The 20,704-nt window shown below is 46.1% G+C and overlaps 1 protein-coding gene across 8 annotated transcripts in view; it reads right to left on the reverse strand.

The window, feature by feature from the left end:
- Window positions 1-3,767: 3,767 nt before the first annotated feature.
- The window catches only part of ERG (ETS transcription factor ERG), a 316,287-nt gene continuing 299,350 nt past the window's right edge, over window positions 3,768-20,704 (reverse strand). For all 8 annotated transcript variants that reach the window (XM_059885370.1, XM_059885371.1, XM_059885369.1 and 5 more), the window contains 4 exon segments: window positions 16,702-16,770; window positions 15,983-16,039; window positions 15,281-15,328; window positions 3,768-5,668 (listed from right to left, as the gene is read on the reverse strand). In XM_059885370.1, coding sequence (XP_059741353.1) covers window positions 5,148-5,668; window positions 15,281-15,328; window positions 15,983-16,039; window positions 16,702-16,770 — 695 coding nt within the window. In that variant the 3' untranslated portion in view covers window positions 3,768-5,147.

A 20,704-nucleotide genomic window follows, 5' to 3' on the forward strand; every position in this document is an offset into this window, starting at 1 on the left:
ATGGTATTGGGCTGCTTTTTCAATAGAATCAAAAGAATATGTAAATACTATGAAAAAATTAGTATATGCCCCTACATTTTCAACATAAATGTTTTCAGACTGGCCAGATTAAGATCTACAGACTTATTCCATGAAGTCTGTATTGCCAGTGGGAGAAGCTGCCACGGTGCCCATGGCTTCAGGCACATAGTGCTGCTGAGAGGGGGTTGGCCTTTTGAGCAATGTGTGTTTTTGAGAGGTTTGATTGGCCAAAGGATTTTAGAAAATGCTAGAAGATAGGCAGAATATCTACGGTTTTAAGCCGAATTCTAAGACAGCTCCTAAGATTCCCAACTCCTGGTGTACATGCCTTGTAGAATCCACTCTACTGTGAACAGGACCTGTGAACATGATCAGTTATCACTCCCTTGATTAGGTTACATCTATTGCAAAAGGAGTTTTGAAGATATAACTAAGACCCCTAATCAGTAGACTTCGAGTTAGTAAAAATGGAGATTCTCCTGGGTGGGCCTGATCTAGTCAAGTTGAGCACTTAAAAGCCAGAGAGCTTTGAAGTGAGAGAGGTTCTCATGCTGGCCTTGAAGAAGCAACTGCCTTGTGGAGAGGGCCATGTGGCAAGATCCTCAAGTGGTTTCTAAAACTGAAGTGTGGTCCCTGGTGATGGCCAGTAAGGAAACAGGACTTCAGTTCTACAACTGCAAGGAACTAAATTCTGCTAGCAACCAGTGAGCTTGGAAAAGGACCCCATCCCCAGAGAAGATCACAGTCCTGGCTGACTCCTTGATTTCAACCTGTTGAGACCCTGAGTGGAAGACCCAGCTAGGCTATGCTTGCATGCCTGACCCATAGAAACTGTGAAGATAATAGACGTGTGTTGTTTCCAACTGCTGAATTTGTGGTAATTTGTTACTTACAGGCAGAGAAGGCAATGGCAAGCCACTCCAGTACTCTTGCCTAGAAAATCCCATGGATGGAGGAGCCTGGTAGGCTGCAGTCCATGGGGTCGCTACAAGTCGGATGCGACTGAGCGACTTCACTTACACTTTTCACTTTCACACAATGGAGAAGGCAATGGCAACCCACTCCAGTGTTCTTGCCTGGAGAATCCCAGGGACAGCAGAGCCTGGTGGGCTGCCATCTATGGGGTCGCACAGAGTCGGACACGACTGAAGCGACTTAGCAGTAGCAGCAGCAGTTACTCACAGGAGATAACTAATACACATGGGTGAGTTAACAGTAGGAAGGAGAGTTGTTCAGAGGGAGCATAACTCTGAATGACACTTTCAGAGTAAACTGGTTTCCCTGATGGCTGCTTTTCATGTGGCCACAGGGAAAAAAAAAAAACAAAAAACAGTTATGACATTGAGATTTCACACTGACCATCCCCACACATAGACACAGATTATCTTTTTTCTGTTGCAGTGACTCCCAAACTTCAACATGCTTCCAAATCACCTGTAAGGTGTGTGAGACCTAATGGCTGAGCCTCACCACCAGAGTTTCCTATTCAACATGTCTGTGGTGGGACCTGAAAATTTGCTTTTCTAACAAGTTCCAGGTGAGGCTCCTGCAGCCCCCTGGGACCCCACTTAGAGCACTGCTGCTCTATGCTAAGATGAAGACCTTCTAGTTATTTTTAATACTTGATTTCTATAGCCATTTCCCCATTTGACATGAAAACATTTCACCAATATTTTTTAAACCCAGGTTAAGATAAAAAAGAAGGAATGGAAATGTGATATACCTTGGAGTAACCCAAAGTGCTTTTCACTCTCCGAGTCGTCATCTACAAGAGGTTCTCATGTAGAACCTCTATTTGGGCGGCATGGTGGAAGACAGGTAAAAATGATGCTTCCCTTAAACAGGTTAAAGGTCAGTGCAGTGGCCCGTGGGGCCTCTATGCTCTCCCCATCTGCAATCACTGCCCGCGTCCCAGGTGTCAGTAGTCCCTGCAGCATCGTCCATCCATGGGACGCTGCTCGAGACCCTTGGACCCAGGTGGCAGGAGCTGCAGCAGTGCTGAAGAGCTTTGAAGGAGTGGAAAGCGCTCTACCTGTACCAGTCCTGACAGATCACTTCATCATGAACCCTTCTGACACACAGCAAGGACATCCAACCGGGAGCAAAAATGAAGTCTTGACTGAGATCTGGGAATCCGCAGAGATTCCATCATACACAAATCCCAAAAGGCTGACATTTAAAACAGGAAACAAGGGTCCTATCTCTTGCCAACAGAAGGGAAATTCTGTAGGAATCGTGTGTGTACCTCAGAGCAAATCAAGAGATGGGGGCAGCAGAGGGAAGACACTCTTGATGTCATCATGAATACCAACTGGAGACTGCTTTGGATTTCAGTTCTACAGGAGCAGAGAGTGAATGTTATTTTAGGATATCATTGAGGAATTATTTGGGAGAACTCAGCATTATTATGTTATCTAAAATGATCCCAGTTGCTCATGCTGGTCATAAAGTTTGCTAATAATTTGAATGGGGGGTGGGTGGGAGAGAGAGGTGGGGGAACCATAAATGAGAACATCTGTTAAAGTTGAATATGAGAAGCCTGCCTTGTTTTTATTATTTTGCTCATGACACGATCCTGAAAGAGGGGAACTGAGTGATTATCGGAGTAAATGGCTATTTGTATGCAGAACGTAGGTGTGCTTCAACTTTGCATTCCAAAATAGAAATGAGTGATCTTTTCCATTAAAACAGTGTGGGTCACCCCCGGCTGCCAGCTTTTATGCTTTTACTTATTTATCTTCCCCAAGGAGGCACAGGCACTTTGCAGGCCTTTCCCAAGCTGCCGTAATTGATGAATAGTTGGATTTCTTTTAATTCAAGTAATGCCGAATGTCTGCAGCTTTGGTAATCGGATCCTACCAGCTTTAGAGACCACTGCCAAAATATTCAGAGCTCAGAGGTTTGGCAACGTCATTTAATCATCGCAAAAGGATTACAGAGTGCAAAATAAGCCCCCAGACAGCTCGGAGATGGGCCAATTCAGAAACCGACTAGGGCTGGGGAGCTGCTGAGGCTTGCTCCGTCTCACATGGCCCTGCATCCCGGCTCTCCTTCACCTCGGCTAAGGCTTCACCTAACCACCTTCACCCTGGCTGAGGCTCCATCCTCAGGAGAGAAAAGATGTCAAGGGTGATGGACTTCAGATCAGAGACATAAACAGTATCTGATCACACGTCAGGCTCAGGACTGGTAAAAATCCCAGACCAGGGTACCCAGATTATCCTGGTGTGGGAAGGTCAAGGCCACAGGCTACCCAGTGAGAGCCTCTGACAGAGAAGCCAGATGGTGAATTTAGAAGCCGTCCCTGGTCTCGTTCAAGGGAGACACTGCTGCTGTGATGCTTTATTTACCAACAACAACACAGTTTGTGCCGGGAACAAGCGTGTGTTCACCATGCAATAGACGCTTTAATGCAGGAAGGAAGGGTGATTTGTGACTGGATGAGGATCTGGAGTTTATCAATGACCACCCCAGCTTCAGAGGCCTCTTTCCACTCTGGGCCTGAGTCTGGAGGCTCCCAGGCTAAACCTTTGGTCCTCCTGCTCTAGACAGGGCGAGCTGGCAAGAAGGCCCCGGAGAGGCCCACACCATTCAGGTGCCAAATGTGCTAAGTCCTTGGCACTCCCTTGCACTAGTTCCCAGACAAAGGAAACCTCTAATACCAAACCCACCCCCACGCAGCACAAGTTTCTATTAAACAATCTGAGTCACTTTAAAATAAAAAAGTGCGAAGGCAGACTCCTGTGTAAATCTGATTTGCCATGCTAGGCCAAGCTTATTTTATTACATACATTCTGCATTCTAAGAACTAGTAACTTCATATTGTAAACATTAAGCATACAGAGTTAAAGTTCAAGGCCACATTAGATCATTGATTGTCTCTTGTGTTGTGTATCTTTGGCTGGCCGAGATCAACTCGTAGTGTATAAATGCATAAGTTATATAATTATTATATAAAAAGGAAAAAACAAAAAACAAAAAAACAAACCACTGACTTGCATACTTCATTCTGACAAACGCACAGCGTTCGCGACTCAAAAGGAAAACTGGAGGCTGCCTCGCCCCCGACACCCAGGCGATTTCAGACTGGGGTAGCCGAGAAGGCTAGCGCTTACCTGACCCCGTGGAGAGCAGAGCACCCCCGCCTAAGGATGAGGTCCTGAATGTTTCTTTTTAAATATCAGACAATTCCAGTTACAGTTTTTCTTTTGATAAACAAACAAAACAAGACAAAAAGAGATGCATGATTTTGTTTCTGCGTTCTCCTACCATCCGTGCCCCGCCCCCATCACGCTGTGTCCGTCTTCCTAACACTGGATTTGGTACAACACTGACCGCACGAAGCCTCACATCTCCTCGGCTCAGCTCTCCGAAGAACCAACACCATCCCAAGTCCAGTCTTCACGGCTCAAGAAGCTCCCTTCCCAGTCCTTCCCTCCTCCTTCCCCCGTTTCTTCCTCTCCCGCCTCCTCCATCCACACCCACGTGCCCTCTCTCCACACACATGCTCAGTCCCGCCCTGTGACACAGAGTTCCTGTCTTATCGTCAAGGAGTTGGAAGCCTCGGGTTGTTCTAAGAATCTGGTTTCACCCAAGACAGCAGATGCTGATGAGTTCCGTTAACAGTGTCCATCGATGGGCTACCATAGTCTCCCTCTCCTCTCTTTCCTGTGTTTGATATGTTTCTCTTTTTAAATACAGGTAGTTTTCCTTCCAATGACGTTAGAAATGGCATGTTAGGTCCAGACTGTGTGGTATCTATTGCTTGAGTTTAATCCCCACTTAATGCACTAGCAGGATTCCCAAAGACTATTCTAAAGGTTTATACACGTCTTCTGAACGTTTTCTTTGGCACTTTGTCCTTATGACGTCACGCTTGTACTTGCAATGTCTTTTACAAGGTCGGTCCACAGATTACCTGTCTGCGTACACAGGTAGCATCCTTTTTATCTCTGTAGTCATGGTTTAGTAAGTCCCTCCCACTCAGAGTCTCTGGATCTCTCCCCCTGCCCCAGTCGGGCTTTCGCATTTCCCTTGAGGCACTTCTGATTCGTGGTCTCGGATAAGAGTTTGTAGTAATGGATGGGTCTCTACACAGGTGCTGGGAAAGGCCTCTCTCAGGGGCTTTAGTAGTAAGTGCCCAGATGCGAAGGCATATGGCTGGCTGGGAGCCTAGCGCTGGGGTAGATCCCTCCCGTGGGTGAATTCCAGTATGGGTTCGGGGCGGCGAAAAAACTGGATGACGTCACAGGGAGGGCCGGAGGGTGGGGGGCGACAAAGTTCATCTTCTGCGGGTGGGCGTGATAGGAGCCCATGTAGGGGAGGTCCGAGGGGTACTTGTACAGAGAGGACTCCGGGGGGTGGGGCTGCAGGGCCTGGGCGATCCCGTGGAAGTCGAACTTGTAGGCGTAGCGCTTCCCGTGGACTTTGGTCATGATGTTCTTGTCGTAGTAGTAGCGGAGGGCCCGGCTGAGCTTGTCATAGTTCATGTTGGGCTTGCTCTTCCGCTCCCCCCAGCGCCGCGCCACCTCGTCCGGGTCGGTCATCTTGAACTCCCCGTTGGTGCCTTCCCAGGTGATGCAGTTGGAATTGGAGCTGTCAGACAGAAGCTCCAGCAGGAACTGCCAAAGCTGGATCTGCCCGCTCCCTGAGGAGGTGGGGAAAGGAAACGGAACATCTGTGAGAACACCGTGTGCACAGCCGGGTCCGACTCTCTGCGGCCCCAGCGACTGCAGCCCGCCAAGGCCCCTCTGTCCATGGGGTTCTCCAGGCAAGAATACTGGAGTGGGGTTGCCATGCCCTCCTCCACCAGGGCATCTTCCCAACCCAGAGTTCTGAACCTAGGTCTCCCACATTGCAGGCAGATTCTTTAGACCATCTGAGCCACCAGGAAAGCCCAAGAATACTGCAGTGGGTAGTCATCCCTTCTCTAGGGGATCTCCCCGACCCAGGGATTGAACCAGCATCCCTTGTGTCTCCTGCACTGGCAGGTGGGTTCTTTACCACTAGTGCCACCTGGAAAACCCCACGCAGAGTTCCTTTAGCAGGCTGTGTGCCCATCCTTCTGGGCTGGGGGCATTGGCTGCTCTTGTCCCCCAGCACCACCACCCCCTTCTCCAGAGAACTGCCCTTGGCCGAAACTGGAGCTGCCTCAAACCCTTCCCTCCCACCCCCTCAGGTAGCCCACGGCCTGATGGACTGACAAAGAACTCCAGAGGTCAGCCCCCTGGCCTCAAAGAGGGACTGATTCTGTGATGCTGGTCATGCCCGGGACTTAGCATGGATGGGGTCAGACTGAAGCAAGGTTCCAGCTAAGGTCACATGCATGCACACTCAGTGGCTCAGTCGTGTCCGACTCTCTGTGACCCCATGGACTGCAGCCCGCCAGGCTCCTCTGTCCAGGGGATTCTCCAGGCGAGAATACTGGAGTGGGTTGCCATGCTCTCCTTCAGGGCATCTTCCCGATCCAGGGATCAAACCCACGTCTCTTATGTCTCCTCCATTGGCAGGTGGACCCTTTACGACTAGTGCCACCTGGGAAGCCCAGCTAAGGCCACAAGCTTCCTTAATCTCTCCCCTGAGGTCTCCGGCATCCTCTCCCTCGAGAATGTACCCTTCATGAATCACCTGCCCAAGTATGCTTAGCCCAAGCTCCGCATCTAAGGAACTGGCCTAAGATGATGATCCTTGGTGATGACCAGGCAGATCTAGAGGCTGATCCAAGTCCTTTCGGGAATGCAAAGAATTCCCGAAAGGGGCAGAGTTCAAGTCAGTTTCCTTCATTTCTGTCTTCCTTAGAAGAGCAGCCAGGTCAACTTTGTGTTTTGGGGCTGGGAAGACTTAATTTTCCTCTTTTGTGAGACAGAAAGTGCCATTATGTAGCTGGCAATAATGACTTAGTACCATTTATGTTGGCTAGGTCAAGTCGAATAATAAAAGTCAGATTTAGGAAATGAACGTCGAAAAGTTTATGGAAAAAGTAGAGAATGGAAGTAAACACCGTTATTTCTAACATAACACGGGGCTGGCACGCAGAAAGCCATTCTGTCAAAACTTTTCCTAGAACAGAATTAACCCACTCAAAATGAGGAAGTTCAGAAAAAAAAGTTGGCTATGTCTCAAACCAGATCACCCATTTCCAGTATTTAGGCAAATGCATTGTAACGGAAATCCACGTGTTGCCCCTGCGTTGCAACGCCAGTTGGGTTAAGCAGAGTTTTCAGATGAAAACGCTGCAACTATGAGTGAGTGCGAGTCCTCCTGGGAGCAGAATGAGGCTGCAACTGAGTCAACAAGATCTCATTTGACTGGGTGTCCACACAGCTCTCTTGATCCCACTGGGGGTCTAGCGATGCGGCTTTTAGGTTTTATTAAATTCAGAGAAACATCCAGGCACATCATTCTAACCTCTACATTACAATACTTCAGGATGACTGATGGCTCCCTTAGAGAGAGAAGCATGCAAATACCAACAATCAGACTGTGATCAGGAGAAGCTAAGATGCTTTAAGCAGGTTTTAGAAGTTTTGAAAACAGGTAAGAGGCAGGTCTTTCCTACCCAGTTCCCAGATACCACCTTGGGCTTGTTACCAAAGAGATGACCTTTTGTTACACTATGAGTAAATACCAACAGATATGATAAAATGATTAAAGGAACTCTGCCAACTCTTCAGGGAATTGATGAAACGTAAAAATCAATTATAAATTTGCTTTCTCTAAATCCTGTCCACAAGCTCCCCAGATAAATGGCCCAGCTCATAAATCTTTGTTTCCACATTGGCTGTATGCAGTGGATATGTCTGTGAATCTATCCCTACGATAGCATCATGAGAAAGGTCAGCCTTTTCTGAATACGTTCTGGAAAATTAGCATTTTTTCACTCTAGCAACACATTTGAAATGTATTAACAGCTTGTAGTTCATCGCAATGTAAAGTCTTTGCTTTTTGGGGGCCACATATTCAAACTGTTCTCAATCAACTTTTGCTGCCCCCAACATTTCATTAATATGCATTTTTAAAAATACAAAGAGCTGTTTGAGAAAACCATATGGTTTTAGTATACATATTGTAACTAAAGGATTACTACTTGAAAAAAAATTTCATATATGACTTGGGAATAGGGAAAAACATGGATTTTTGATTTAAACAATCTAACATATGTTTCAATATAAACACAGAGTTGTTTGAAAATAGATATTCACTGTCAACCTCCTCCCAGAGAGAGAGCAATCCCACAGATTTTGTATAAAATACACAGACTTTCCTAAACAGCCAAAATTATATTTATCATCTCTTCAAACCTTGGCGTTGTCTCTTGGGAATCTGTCGCTCACTCACTTCTTTTATAAACGTGTGTAAGAGAAAAATGGCAGAGAAAAGTGCTTTCTCACCTCTCCTGTTTCTAAAGAAATAGTAAGTCGGGGGCCTAAGTTCCTTGCCAGAAACTGAAGGGTCAAAGGATGGACGAGGGATGTCTCCTTTGACTATTTTACCATCAGCCCTTAAGACACAGGGGCTTGACCTCTGAGCCTTTCAAGGGCATGTGGGAATAAGACATCTTCAAAATAAAATTCATCTTCTTCCTTACCAAAAAATAACAGCCATAAATATAAATCAATTAATGTTTCAGTCGTTGTTCTTTAGTCACTAAGTCATGTCTGGCTTTTTGCAACCTCATGGACTGCAGCCCTCCAGGCTCCTCTATCCAAGATATTTCCCAGGCAAGAATTCCGGAGTGGGTTGCCATTTCCTTCTCCAGGGATCTTCCTGCACCAGGGATGGAATCCCCGTCTCCTGAATTGGCAGGTGAGTTCTTTACCACTGAGCCACCAGGAAGCCCCGCTGTTTAAGCAGACGCTATCAAGTGCAGCATTATGTCAAGCTCATTAACTGTTCAACGTGATGTAACAACACACACTGCCTTCACAGTCTATAGCAGATCTGCTTGCTCTGCTTGACTGCTCAAGGGGGCACAATATTTGCTGAGGAGTTAGTCGATGGTAAATTAAACAAGTTATTCATGGCTGCAGAATTTCAAAAGCCGTTTATTAAACTCTTCTTTTACTGTCAAAATAGTGAGACTGTGTGCTAAAAGTGTGTATTAGAAGATAGAATAGAGATTCCAAAACACGAATATCTAAGATTTAGGTAGTCTAAGAGTGGGTATCTCACCGGCCAAACCAACAAGTAAAAGCAGAAGCTCTTTTAAGACCAATTGTCCATCCAACAGCCTCATCATCTGCACCTCAAGAATCACCTTCTTTGGAAAAAAAAAAAAAACTCTTTACATCTCTTTTCTCTTCTATCCTGATAACCTCCTTTGAAACATCAGTAAAGAGTAGCTACTTTTGTCCTAGGTTTGTCCAGGGTAATTAACTAAAAGGCAAGATTGGGGAAAGAGGGAATCCAAGCCTGTTGGCTGCCCACTTACAGGAAGGCCCAGTGGGATGAAGGGGCCTGGAGTGTGGCTTCGAAGAAGACAAAAGGCAAGCCTTTAATTCTGGGAGAGGACTGTCATCTCCGATTCAAAGAAAAGAAGACAGAGGTTCAAAAGGGAGGGGATATATGTATGTATGTGTGTGTGTATATATATATATATATATATATATATTTATATAGCTGATTCATGTTGAGGTTTGGCAGAAAACAACAAAATTCTGCAAAGCAGCTATCCTTCAATAAAAAAAATAAATTAAAAAGAAAAGAAGAGAAACACCATAGCACAGAGGTACAGACTGGGCAACAGAAAAGGGCAAAACATCTAAACGGTTTATAAACCACAGAGAAAAGCACAGCTGGGAGTGACTCAGCAGCCATGGGGCAAACAGGAGGGGGGGTCCCAAGGAGGACCCTCGGCCCCCAGCTGATGGAGGGAGAGAGCCGTAAATAAAGCAGAGGGGGGCCCAGCAGGCACCGCGGGGGCCGACCTTCGGGCTTTCTGCAGTAGCTGGAGGTGCTGCAGAAAAACCCAAGTGCACAGCCTGGACCCCCCACCACCACGTCAAGATCAGGGCGGCAGGCGTGTGTCCCAGGTGGAAGGCTTTGTCAGGGCTCAGGGTGGCTCAGACAGGACTGGTGGGGGGTGGGTGGGGGGACAGGGAAGCAGAGGGGCTGGAAGCACCCCTTTGGAATCAGCACCGTCTCAGCTGAATCCTGGCTCTGCCTCTTAACGGGACTTGGGGTGGCTCGCCTGGCTGTCTGTGCCTCAGTGTCCCTGTCTGCAGAATGGGGAGATGCAATACTATCAACATGGTAGTATTATAATACTACCTTGCAGGATCACTATGAAGATAAACTCAGCGCATAAGTGCTCGGATCATGATCTGTCTGAGGTGGAAACCAGGGTTTAACGAAAGGTACCTCCCTTGCCCACAAACAGGAGACACCAAAGGAAACCAACCACCCTCCTTCCTCCCAAAAAATCGCAGGCTGGCAGGACAGAAGCTGGGAATGGTGGTGTTCTCAGGGCTGGCCAGTGTCCCTGGAAGCTGACTAGTACCAGGCATCATTCTGAAGACTTTCCATGTGTTTATTTAATCCCTTGCTTCCCAGAACTATGTGACACCCCACAGCAGGGATGAGGAATCAGAGCCCAAGAGGCAGAGTGACTGATCTTGCTGGAGGTCAGCAAGGGTTGGAACCTGGACTCCAGTCTTGCTTTGAGGCCTGGGTTCTGCACACACCTCCACAGGCCCTTCGGGTCCTTTGTCCCCTCCCTGAACCTGCGGTTGGTAAGTCTCAGTAGAAGACTGGACACTCCCACCTCCTATCCGATGCCAAAACATCCCTAACACTGGTCTCTGGCCCTGCCTGGAGCAGGTTCCACTTTCACGCTCACCATTAAAGACTCCCCAGTGAGCCCCAAGGGAGCCAGTGAACTCTTGTTCCCAAGGAAACACTTTCCCGGACAGGCAATTTCTGTTCATCACAGGAGCCGTGGGAAACACTCAGCCACTCTGATGGGGTGTAAAGGGGCGGTGTTGCTAATATCTGATCCAGGATTCCATAGTGCAAGGACACACTCGTCCCAGCAGGAGAAATGTGGTCCACACTGCACACCAAATGCATATTTGGGAGGGAGATGTGGAGATGCGGTTATCATTTTGGGCATTCACATCACGTGAGGTCATCTTTTCATTTAAAATGGTTTTTAAAGTCTGCATTGTGTGGAGAGCAGAGGCAGCAGTCTCAAGTGGTGAAGGATTTATTTATCAGAGACCGGGCAACCAGAACCAAACAGGAAGAAACATTCTCATTTACAGCAGGGTAAAAGACATTCTTGTTTTAGGAGCGGGGCGCCCCATGAATGTAACTGACATACAGCCTAAGGAGAGACGGAGAAAAGTCGCTCATTCGTGTGCGACTCCTTGCGACCCCATGGACCGAAGCCCGCCAGGCTCCTCTGCCCGTGGGATTTCCTAGGCAAGAATATTGGAGTGGGTTGCCATTCTCTTCTTCATTGGATCTTCCCCACCCAGGGATCAAACCTGGGTCATTCGTGTGCGACTCTTTGCGACCCCATGGATCGAAGCCCGCCAGGCTCCTCTGCCCGTGGGATTTCCTAGGCAAGAATATTGGAGTGGGTTGCCATTCTCTTCTTCATTGGATCTTCCCCACCCAGGGATCAAACATGGGTTTCCTGCGAGTCACCTGCATTGCAGGATGATTCCTTATCATCTGAGCCACCAGGGAAGCCCAATTCATTATAAACTAAGTAAGAGAAGTCTTTATCTTCAAGTCAGAAGTTGGACGTTGGGATTTCCCTAGCAGTCTGGTGGTTAAGATTTCGCCTTCTAATGCAGGGAGACTGCAGGTTCAATCCCTGGCCAGGGAGCTAAGACTCCATATGCCTCGAGGCCAAAAAAACCCACCCCAAAACATAAAACAGAAGGAATATTGTAACAAATTCAAAAAGGACTTTACAATGGCCACATTAAAAAAAAAAAAAATCTTAAAAAAAAAGTTGGATGTTGCCACTTTCCCCAGACCCAGCAGACACAGTCTTAGTGGAATAAAGTGCAGCCTTGGCTTACGATGCCAGCGTTGCTATTAGGTACCAGGACATCTTCCATTTCCCCAGGCCAGTGAGGGCTCTGCCTACAAGTCCCTCTATGCACTGTGGGCATCCCCAGGCACTAAGCCCTCTGCTAAGGGGCCACAGCTTTCTTTGGCCTCAAGTCACCAACCAAGCGCCACCTTTATCTGTGACACCATGGGCACAGACCTATATACACTTCACTTAACCCATCTTGGGGGGTGAAAGGGCCGGACTGGTCTTGTTTATGCTGCTGGACAGGTTCCTGCCCTCTATCCTTGACTGCAGCCCCATCCCAAGCCCCGAAGCAGCTGTTTGAATGGCAATCCTTCCTTTCTTTTCTCTGGGTCCTCATTCTCCAAGAGCTCCCTCTTCCATGCTCGCTCAGTGGCAGTGGAGGGGCCAGAAAATATTAAAGCAGATTTTGGAGGCAGAGAGTTGGGGTTCAAATCTGGCCTCTCTTCTGGTGGGCTGCATGACCCAGGAGAAGTTAGCTCATTCATCGGGACCTCCGATTCCCCTTCTGCAGGAGGAAGACCATGGTGTTCCGAGACAAGCATTTGCCCAGGCGTGATACGGCCGGGGGGGAAGGGGAGCTATTGGATTGTTATTTCACATTATTGTATGAACGTTCCCAGAGCGTTCCAGCTTCCGCCCTTTCCCCCTTTCTAATCTCTCCTGAACGCTCATGCCAGATTAGTCTTCCTGAAACCTGACTGATAATCATCATCTCAAAACACAGTAATGGTTTTTATGTGACTGGTTATGGATGAAGGTGGAAGAGGAGAGTGAAATAGCTGGCTTAAAACACAACACTCAAAAAGCTAAGATCATGGCATCCAGTCACATCACTTCATGGCAAATAGATGGGTAAAAAATAGAAACAGTGGACTTTCTTTTCTTGGGCTCCAAAGTCACTGCAGATGGTGACTGAAGCTATGAAATTAAAAGACGCTTTCTTCTTGGAAGAAAAGATATGATAAACCTAGACAGCATAATAAAAAGCAGGGACATCACTCTGCTGACAAAGGTCCATGTAGTCAAAGCTACGGTTTTTCCAGTAGTCAAGTATGGATGTGAGAGTTGGACCATAAAGAAGGCTGAGCACCAAAGAATTGATGCTTTTGAACTGTGGTGTTGGAGAAGACTCTTGAGAGTCCCTTGGACTTCAAGGATATCCAACCAGTCCATCCTAAAGGAAATCAATCCTGTATATCCATTGGAAGGACTGATGCTGAAGCTGAAGCTCCAATAATTTGGCCACCTGATGTGAAGAACTGACTCATTGGAAGAGACCCTGATGCTGGTAAAGATTGAAGGTAGGAGGAGAAGGGGATGACAGAGGATGAGATAGTCGGATGGCATCATCAGCTCAATGGACATGAGTTTGAGTAAGCTCTGGGAGACAGTGAAGAACAAGGAAGCCTGGTGTGCTGCAGTCCATGGGGTCGCAGAGTCAGACAGGACTGAGCGACTGAACAACAATGGAGGCAGCTGCAAACAGAAGCTGCGCACAGGTGTAAGAACCAACCCAGGAGACGCAGTCACCAGGTGGATGCCGAGGAGACCTGTGTCCGTGGAACAGACCCAGGGGACGCAGCCACCAGGTGGATGCCAAGGAAACCTGTGCCCGTGGAACAGACCCAGGGGACGCAGCCACCAGGTGGATGCCAAGGAAACCTGTGTCCGTGGAACAGACCCAGGGGACGCAGCCACCAGGTGGATGCCGAGGAGACCTGTGTCTGTGGAAGCTCCTTGAGAGTCAAGGAGAGTATCTTGTTACTCCTTGAATTCAGTTATTTGGCAAATAATTTTTGAGCACCTGGGCTATGCCTGGATTTAATGCAATAAACAAAACAGACCCGTTCAATTCTCTGCTGTTTAAAAAACATTTACTGCACTAGTTACCATTAACTAAACTTCAGCGTCAAAGATGCAGAACTCCCAATAATGATATTTTATGTTTTCCAAACTATAGATTCCCTTGTGGGGATTTACACAGAATCTACATTTTCCCGTTTCTAACCCTGTTTTGGCCTCAACGTTTAGGCAATACACATTCCAGCTGGGATTTCCAACATGCCTGTGACATCTTGGCATCTGAAGTTGCTGTTGAGAATATGCAGCATATGCTGTGCACTTCTGAAGTGGATGCCAGCACAGCTGGTTCTGACCCGAACACAAACAAATCAAACAACCTGGCTGGCACCGAGGCATGGTGCCAGGTGACAGCCCTTGGCAAGGGACGGGCTACAACTGGGCGATTAAGGATCTGTGCTTTCTTCTGGCATCTGAGTTCAGACACAGGCCATTCAATGACCACGAGCCTAAGTTTGAAGTCTTATGGTTGTCATTAGGTTCTTTTTTTTTTAAGATATTGTTTTATCTGCTGTGTGATGGGCTGAAGTGTGGTCCTCCTCCCCGCTAATTCATATGTCGGGTTTGCTCAGTACCTTGGAATGTGACATCATTGGGACTAGGATCTTTAGAGGGGTAATCAAGTTAAAGTAATGTCATTTGCATGGGCTCTAATCCAGGTTGACTAGGGTCCTGGTAGAAATGGGAGTTTGGGCACAGAGATAACATACAGAAGTAAGGAGATGCAGGCAAAGATGGCCATCTGCAAGCCAAGGAGAAGTCTTGAACAGATTCTTCTCCATGGCCCACAGAGGGAAAGAACCCTGACAACTTGATTTTGGACTTCAGGCCTCTAGTACTTCCCAGGTGGCGCTAGTGGTAAAGAACCTGCCTGCAGATGGGGAGACGTACGAGACTTGGGTTAGATCCCTGGGTTGAGAAGATCCCCTGGAGGAGGGCATGGCAACCCACCCCAGCATTCTTGCCTGGAGAATCCCCTCGGACAGAGGAGCCTGGTGGGTCTCAAAGAGTCAGACACAACTAAAGGGACTTAGCGCACACGCAAGCCTCTAGAACCAGGAAACAATAAATGTCTGATGTCTAAGCCCCCAGCCTGTAGTACTTGGTCAGAGCAGCCCCAGGAATCTGAAACAACTTGGATTAAGTAAGGATGCTCTTCCCTGAAGCTAAATCTTAAAGTTTATAACCCAACCCTTTTATTTGCCATTTAGGCAAGTAATCCAGTGAAACTTACAACTTAAATTTGTTCAGTGGAAGGGATTTCTTTGCCTACTCAGGTTCAACGTTCAATATCGCTCCTGCCCAAAAGATAACTTTGTAAGAGCAAAACCATGAGCAGTGTCTCACCTGGATTCGCAAGGCGGCTACTTGTGGGTCCAAGAATCTGGTAAGGATCTGCAGCAAAAAGAAAAGACATGGTTGGGAGTAGGTGGCATGTAACTGCAAGAATGATGCTGACCTGCTGGTGTTTTCAGATTTTAGAGCTGACAATGCCTCTCACACCAAAGTTCCCCAGCACCACTTCCTGTATTAGAGACGATGCCACACGGATCTGAGACAGGCTTCGAGGTAAACTCCTAGCTGGTGGCTGAGCTCAGATTTGGTCTGGGGTTCCTGACATCCAGTCCAGGCCTCTCTCCATCCCAGAACATAAACAGGGCAAATGTCCTCAGTCCCCCACGGTCCCCAGGACAATACTGGCTGCGTTGCTCAGCGTGCTGGCAGCAGAAACATTCCACTGCATTTCTGGGCTGATGTTGTTGTATGTGGTCTGGAAGGTAAAAGTCAAATAATTCCCAGGACACAAAGAAGCTGGGTGCAGACGGAATGTATTTTCCATATTTACTGCATGGATTTTGTAAATGGTTTAGCAAAAACTCAAATCATTTCCAATTGAGTAGAATGGTAGTTTGCTGCCCGTTTTACATACGGAACAGTCCCAAAGAAGACAAAGGAACATTAATTTCATTTAGAAAGTGACACATTTTAGAAAGATGCTGCCAGACCATTTCTTCTTTTATGACCATAATGAGGCTCCCTGAAACATACCTAGCTGAGGACGCTGGTCTTCGGTTTTGGGCACTGTGGAAGGAGACGGCTGAGCAGCTGAAAATCCAAAAATGAAAGAGACAATTAGCCATAACTTGTGTTTGACTACTAGATTTTGGTGCTGCTGTTCATCATTCTACCAGTTATCTTAGTTATGAACAAAAGAGTCCTATTCTTATGATAAGAAGCATCTTAGGGTAAGGAAAATTTTTCCAAAAACAAAATCAAATGTAAACGTAGTAGCAAAACAAAGGCCCTCTAACTTATTTTAAAATTTTATTTGTGCCCCGTTTTTTCCAAAACTAAAAAGAAAATTTGAGATGGTTTACAAAACAAATGAAAATGAATCGCCCTCTAAAATAAATAGATAAAAGGAAATTACTAGGAAAATAAAATAAAGCAAGGAATACTTTAAACATGGCCAAGATTGGGAAATGACCTTGCGTTGAATCTGTACTCAAAGCATCCCATGAGACATGTATTTGTTCATGTGGAAATACATCACATTGTTCACTTCTTTCTGTTCTAGAAATACGTCTAACCCCCGAAGAGAATGAATCATTGCATTTAAAGATCAGTTGCACTTTGGGGCCAAAGGGACACATATGTTGTATGTTGAAAAAGCACAAACTGGCTAAAGAAATGATCATGTACTCCATCAAGAGTTACCCACTGCCTGGTGATGAGAGGGTTCAAGGCAGCAGGAACCAACACCGTACCTTTCGACTGGGGGGCGGGGTGGCCATGGCTGGTCCAGGCAGATCTCCTGGGTGGTTCGTAAGGTAAATCTGTAAAGACAAATAAAATGACTAAAAGATCAATGATGTGGCTTGATAATAGCTATTTTGTATGCTTTTTAAAGTTTGTGTTTATTAGAAGAAGTGAGAAAACCCAGTGATCCAAAGAAACATTCAACCTGGGTTTCATGAGATTTATGTTTCATTTACAAAAGATAACTCTGTGTCTTTTATCGATCTAACCCATTTTCACCCATTAATCTGAGAACTCCCATGGACAGATTCTCTCGGAGCTGGTGGACTCCCCTAAGATAACTCACTACAGTCACAGTCAAGACTGTATCAAGTTTCTTACCATCTATTAGTTTTGCTTCCAGCTTGAGCTGACTGAAGTCCATCACCCTGTTATTACATGCATGACCCGTCTGAAACACAGCCTGCAGTATGGATGAACGAACTGATACCTGCTCGAGGCCGGACCCTAAATCCACCAAATGGCATTCGTGTTCCTTCCTCTTCTTCCTCGGAAACGAGTACTGCCTTCTTTATTTGCCACCTGCCTCTCTCAGCCACCCCTCAATCCCCCTCATCCACTTTTATTCAATCAGTCTTAAGGGACTAGCTCTTTTTCTGTGCAAATGTCTACTTTTTCTCCTGCTCCAAATGAATTTAGTATTTCCCTAAAAGGAATCGCATGAAGTCATCGGTAAGACTGAAATAGTATTGCCCCCACAACATATTAGCAGTGATCATAGAACTGAAGTATATGCCAATGATTTTTTTTGGTATTTATAATGTATTGTCACTTGTCCCATAAACCTTCATCACACTTTGCATATGTAAATCGAATAATTATATTTCAGCACCCTCCGTGCAAGCTCTATTATGATTATGACTGTAAGTCGTTTCAAGTTTCCTTTAAAATATATTCCAGAAATGTTATTATGCATGCTCTTACTGACTGTGCCTATGTAAAGCTATTGGTGTATGCAGTCTTATGACAGAGCCATTTCACATCTACATCTTCCTGGATTGGTAGGTCTTGGTTCAATGCCATGTGTCACTGGGCCAGCTGAAAGCCATACCCACATCCTGGAGCAGGTGTCCTGCTCCAGACACCTGGAGATGGCTATAAACTCTCACATGGAGAGATTTTAAACTTGGTTCACAATTGGCCATTTGGTGGGTCCGTCTTCAAAAAGCTTGATTATGTTTCAAAAGACATGTCTCTTTCCATTTTCCTGTCCCAGAGAGACAAGCAGTGAAATGCAACGTGAAATCCAACACAGAATTGCCTTAATTCATTTGGTCTGTTTGGCTACGACCATCTCGACTGGTGTGGTCTGTGAAATCCTACTCTCCAGAGCTTTGGTTGAGCTTGATCACTTTCTCTGCTGCTGCGCACCACTCCCTCTCCACTGGCATTTTTGTATTTTGGGACTGGAAGCGGTTCCCACCCAGTGCCTTGGATTCTCATTTTTATGATGCTGGGATTACACAGGGGAGTTAAATCTTCAGCTGCTATCAATTTACCACTAAATTTCAACTTACGTCGCTGGGGGTATTTGCACACAGATTCTCAGTGAGTTGCATTTGGTCTAGATAATGGTTAGCCAGAGTTGCAATTTGAGAACTGTCTCAGAAAGAAAAATCTAGGAGGGCAATTGTAACAGTATCTTAGCCCACTACAGGAGCAGAAAGTCACACCGACAACAGGGCTTCTATCTGGAAGCCCTTTCACTTCTAACAGGAGTGAAAAAGCAAGAGAATCCAGAAATATGTTCCAGGTCCTCGTTTCTCCACAGACCAGCAGTACTGGTAACATCTGGGAGCTTGTTATAAATGCAGAATCTCACTCTAGATCTACTGAATTAGAATCTGCATTTTACCAGATATGACCCTGCAATCCCACTCCTGGGGATATGTCGGGAGAAAACCATAATTAAAAAAGATACGTGCACTCCACAGTTCTTAGCAGCACTACTCACAACAGCCAAGACACGGAAGCAGCCTAAATGTCCAGTGACTGACAAATGGATACAGAAGACGTGGTGCACGTGTGCGATGCAGTATGGATGCTGCTTAGTTGCTAAGTCGTGTCTGACTCTTTTGCAACCCTGTGGACCATAGCCCGCCAGGCTCCTCTGTCCATGGGATTTCCCAGGCAAGAACACTGGAGTGGATTTCCATTTTCTTCTCTAGGGGATCTTTCTGACCCAGGGATCAAGCCTGCGTCTCCTGCATTGGCAGGTGGATTCTGTACCACCGAGCCACCAGGGAAACACACAATGGAATATTACTCAGCAATAAAAAAGGATTAAATTATGCCGTTTGCAGTAACATAGAAGGACCTAGGGATTAGCACTCTACTGAAGTAAGCCAGACGGAGAATCCCAGGGACGGAGGAGCCTGGTGGGCTGCCGCCTGTGGGGTCGCACGGAGTCGGACACGACTGAAGCGACTTAGCAGCAGACAGAGAAAGGCAAATATATGATATCACTTACATATGGAATCTTAAAAAAATGATACAAAGGAGCTTATATACAAAATAGAAATAGACCCACAGACATAGAAAACAAGCTTATGGTTTCCTAAGGTGGGGGAGGGATAAATTAGGAGATTAACATATACACATCACTAAAAATAAAACAGAGAACCAACAAGGACCTACTGTACAGCACAGGGAACTATACTCAGTATTTTGTAAAAACTTATAGGAGAAAAGAATCAGAAAAATAATATATGTGTAGGTATATATATGTATACACACACACACACACACACACACACACACACACACACACACACATATATATATAACTGAATCACTTTTTTCTGTAAACCAGAAAATATCATGACATTCTAAATCAACGATACTTCAATTTCAAAACAAGATCTCTCTTGACTTGGCTGTACGCTGAAGTTTGAAAAAGCCTGTTCTAGACAGTTTCCATTTTTCTTTTCTACAAACCTGTGTTCCTCCAGATAATTATTTCAGAAACGCTATCTGAGTCTGTGAATGCCAATAATGAGAGGACCAAGTTCTAGATTGAATGCTTTTGCCTGAAATATGAGCACATGAATGCAATTAGTAGCCAGTGTCCGTCGGTGAGTCTGCTACTATCTTAAACATAAGACTGCCCGTGAAATGGACCTGGAAGAAATCAAGCACCAAGCCACGAATAGAAAAATATTTTAAGACTCTGTCTTCGTGAAGTCCTTCTTAGCATGCACAACCATGTCCCATCCTGCCTCGAAAATCAGTCAGGACCTAAACAACTCCAAGCCTGATTCTTAGCCAAGAACTTGAGATGTTTACATGAACAATGATTAATGTGCTCGTGAGCATATTGCCACGGAAGATAAGTGGAGCTTTGTTTTTGTTCATGAAATTCTGCCCTGGGGCTGTCTTATCAGCTACTGATCATGTGCCGTGGGGGCCCCGAGCCCCCTCCTGTGGGATATGACACTGGGGAATGTTGAACCAAGCCTGGCTGAGACGAAAGACGACCATTTCAGTGACCTCGCCAGCAGCTACACCACCTCAAAGCAGAGCCAGTTTTGAGCAGTTCTGTTCCTTGGCTGCTTGAAAAATTATGACACCGTGTACATTTGCTATTTGCCCCTGATGGATTAGTGGATCGTAAGACTTCGAGTAAGAACACAGTTTACATGTCACTTCTGGTGGTCATTTCAACCCACCCTTCATTTCTCTTCCATTTTGATCTTCAAGGCCATTAACTCATAAACTTGGCAGAAGGTCTGTGCCAGGAAAGGCTGCTTTCTGGCATGGGTTCTGCTCTTTTTATTTCTTTAACAGACTCTGTTTTAAAACTGAGTTTTTTAAGAACCATTCCAGAGGCAGCTGAAGGTACCAAAGAAGTATGTTCTCTGCCATGATTTAGACCAAAAACCATGAAGCTACAAAGAAGGACTGTGACTACTGCTGGCTCCTTCCCCCCAGCATCTTTGCTTATGTCCTGGG

The sequence above is a fragment of the Bos taurus genome, chromosome 1 (assembly GCF_002263795.3).
Source record: "Bos taurus isolate L1 Dominette 01449 registration number 42190680 breed Hereford chromosome 1, ARS-UCD2.0, whole genome shotgun sequence".
NCBI lineage: Eukaryota > Metazoa > Chordata > Mammalia > Artiodactyla > Bovidae > Bos > Bos taurus.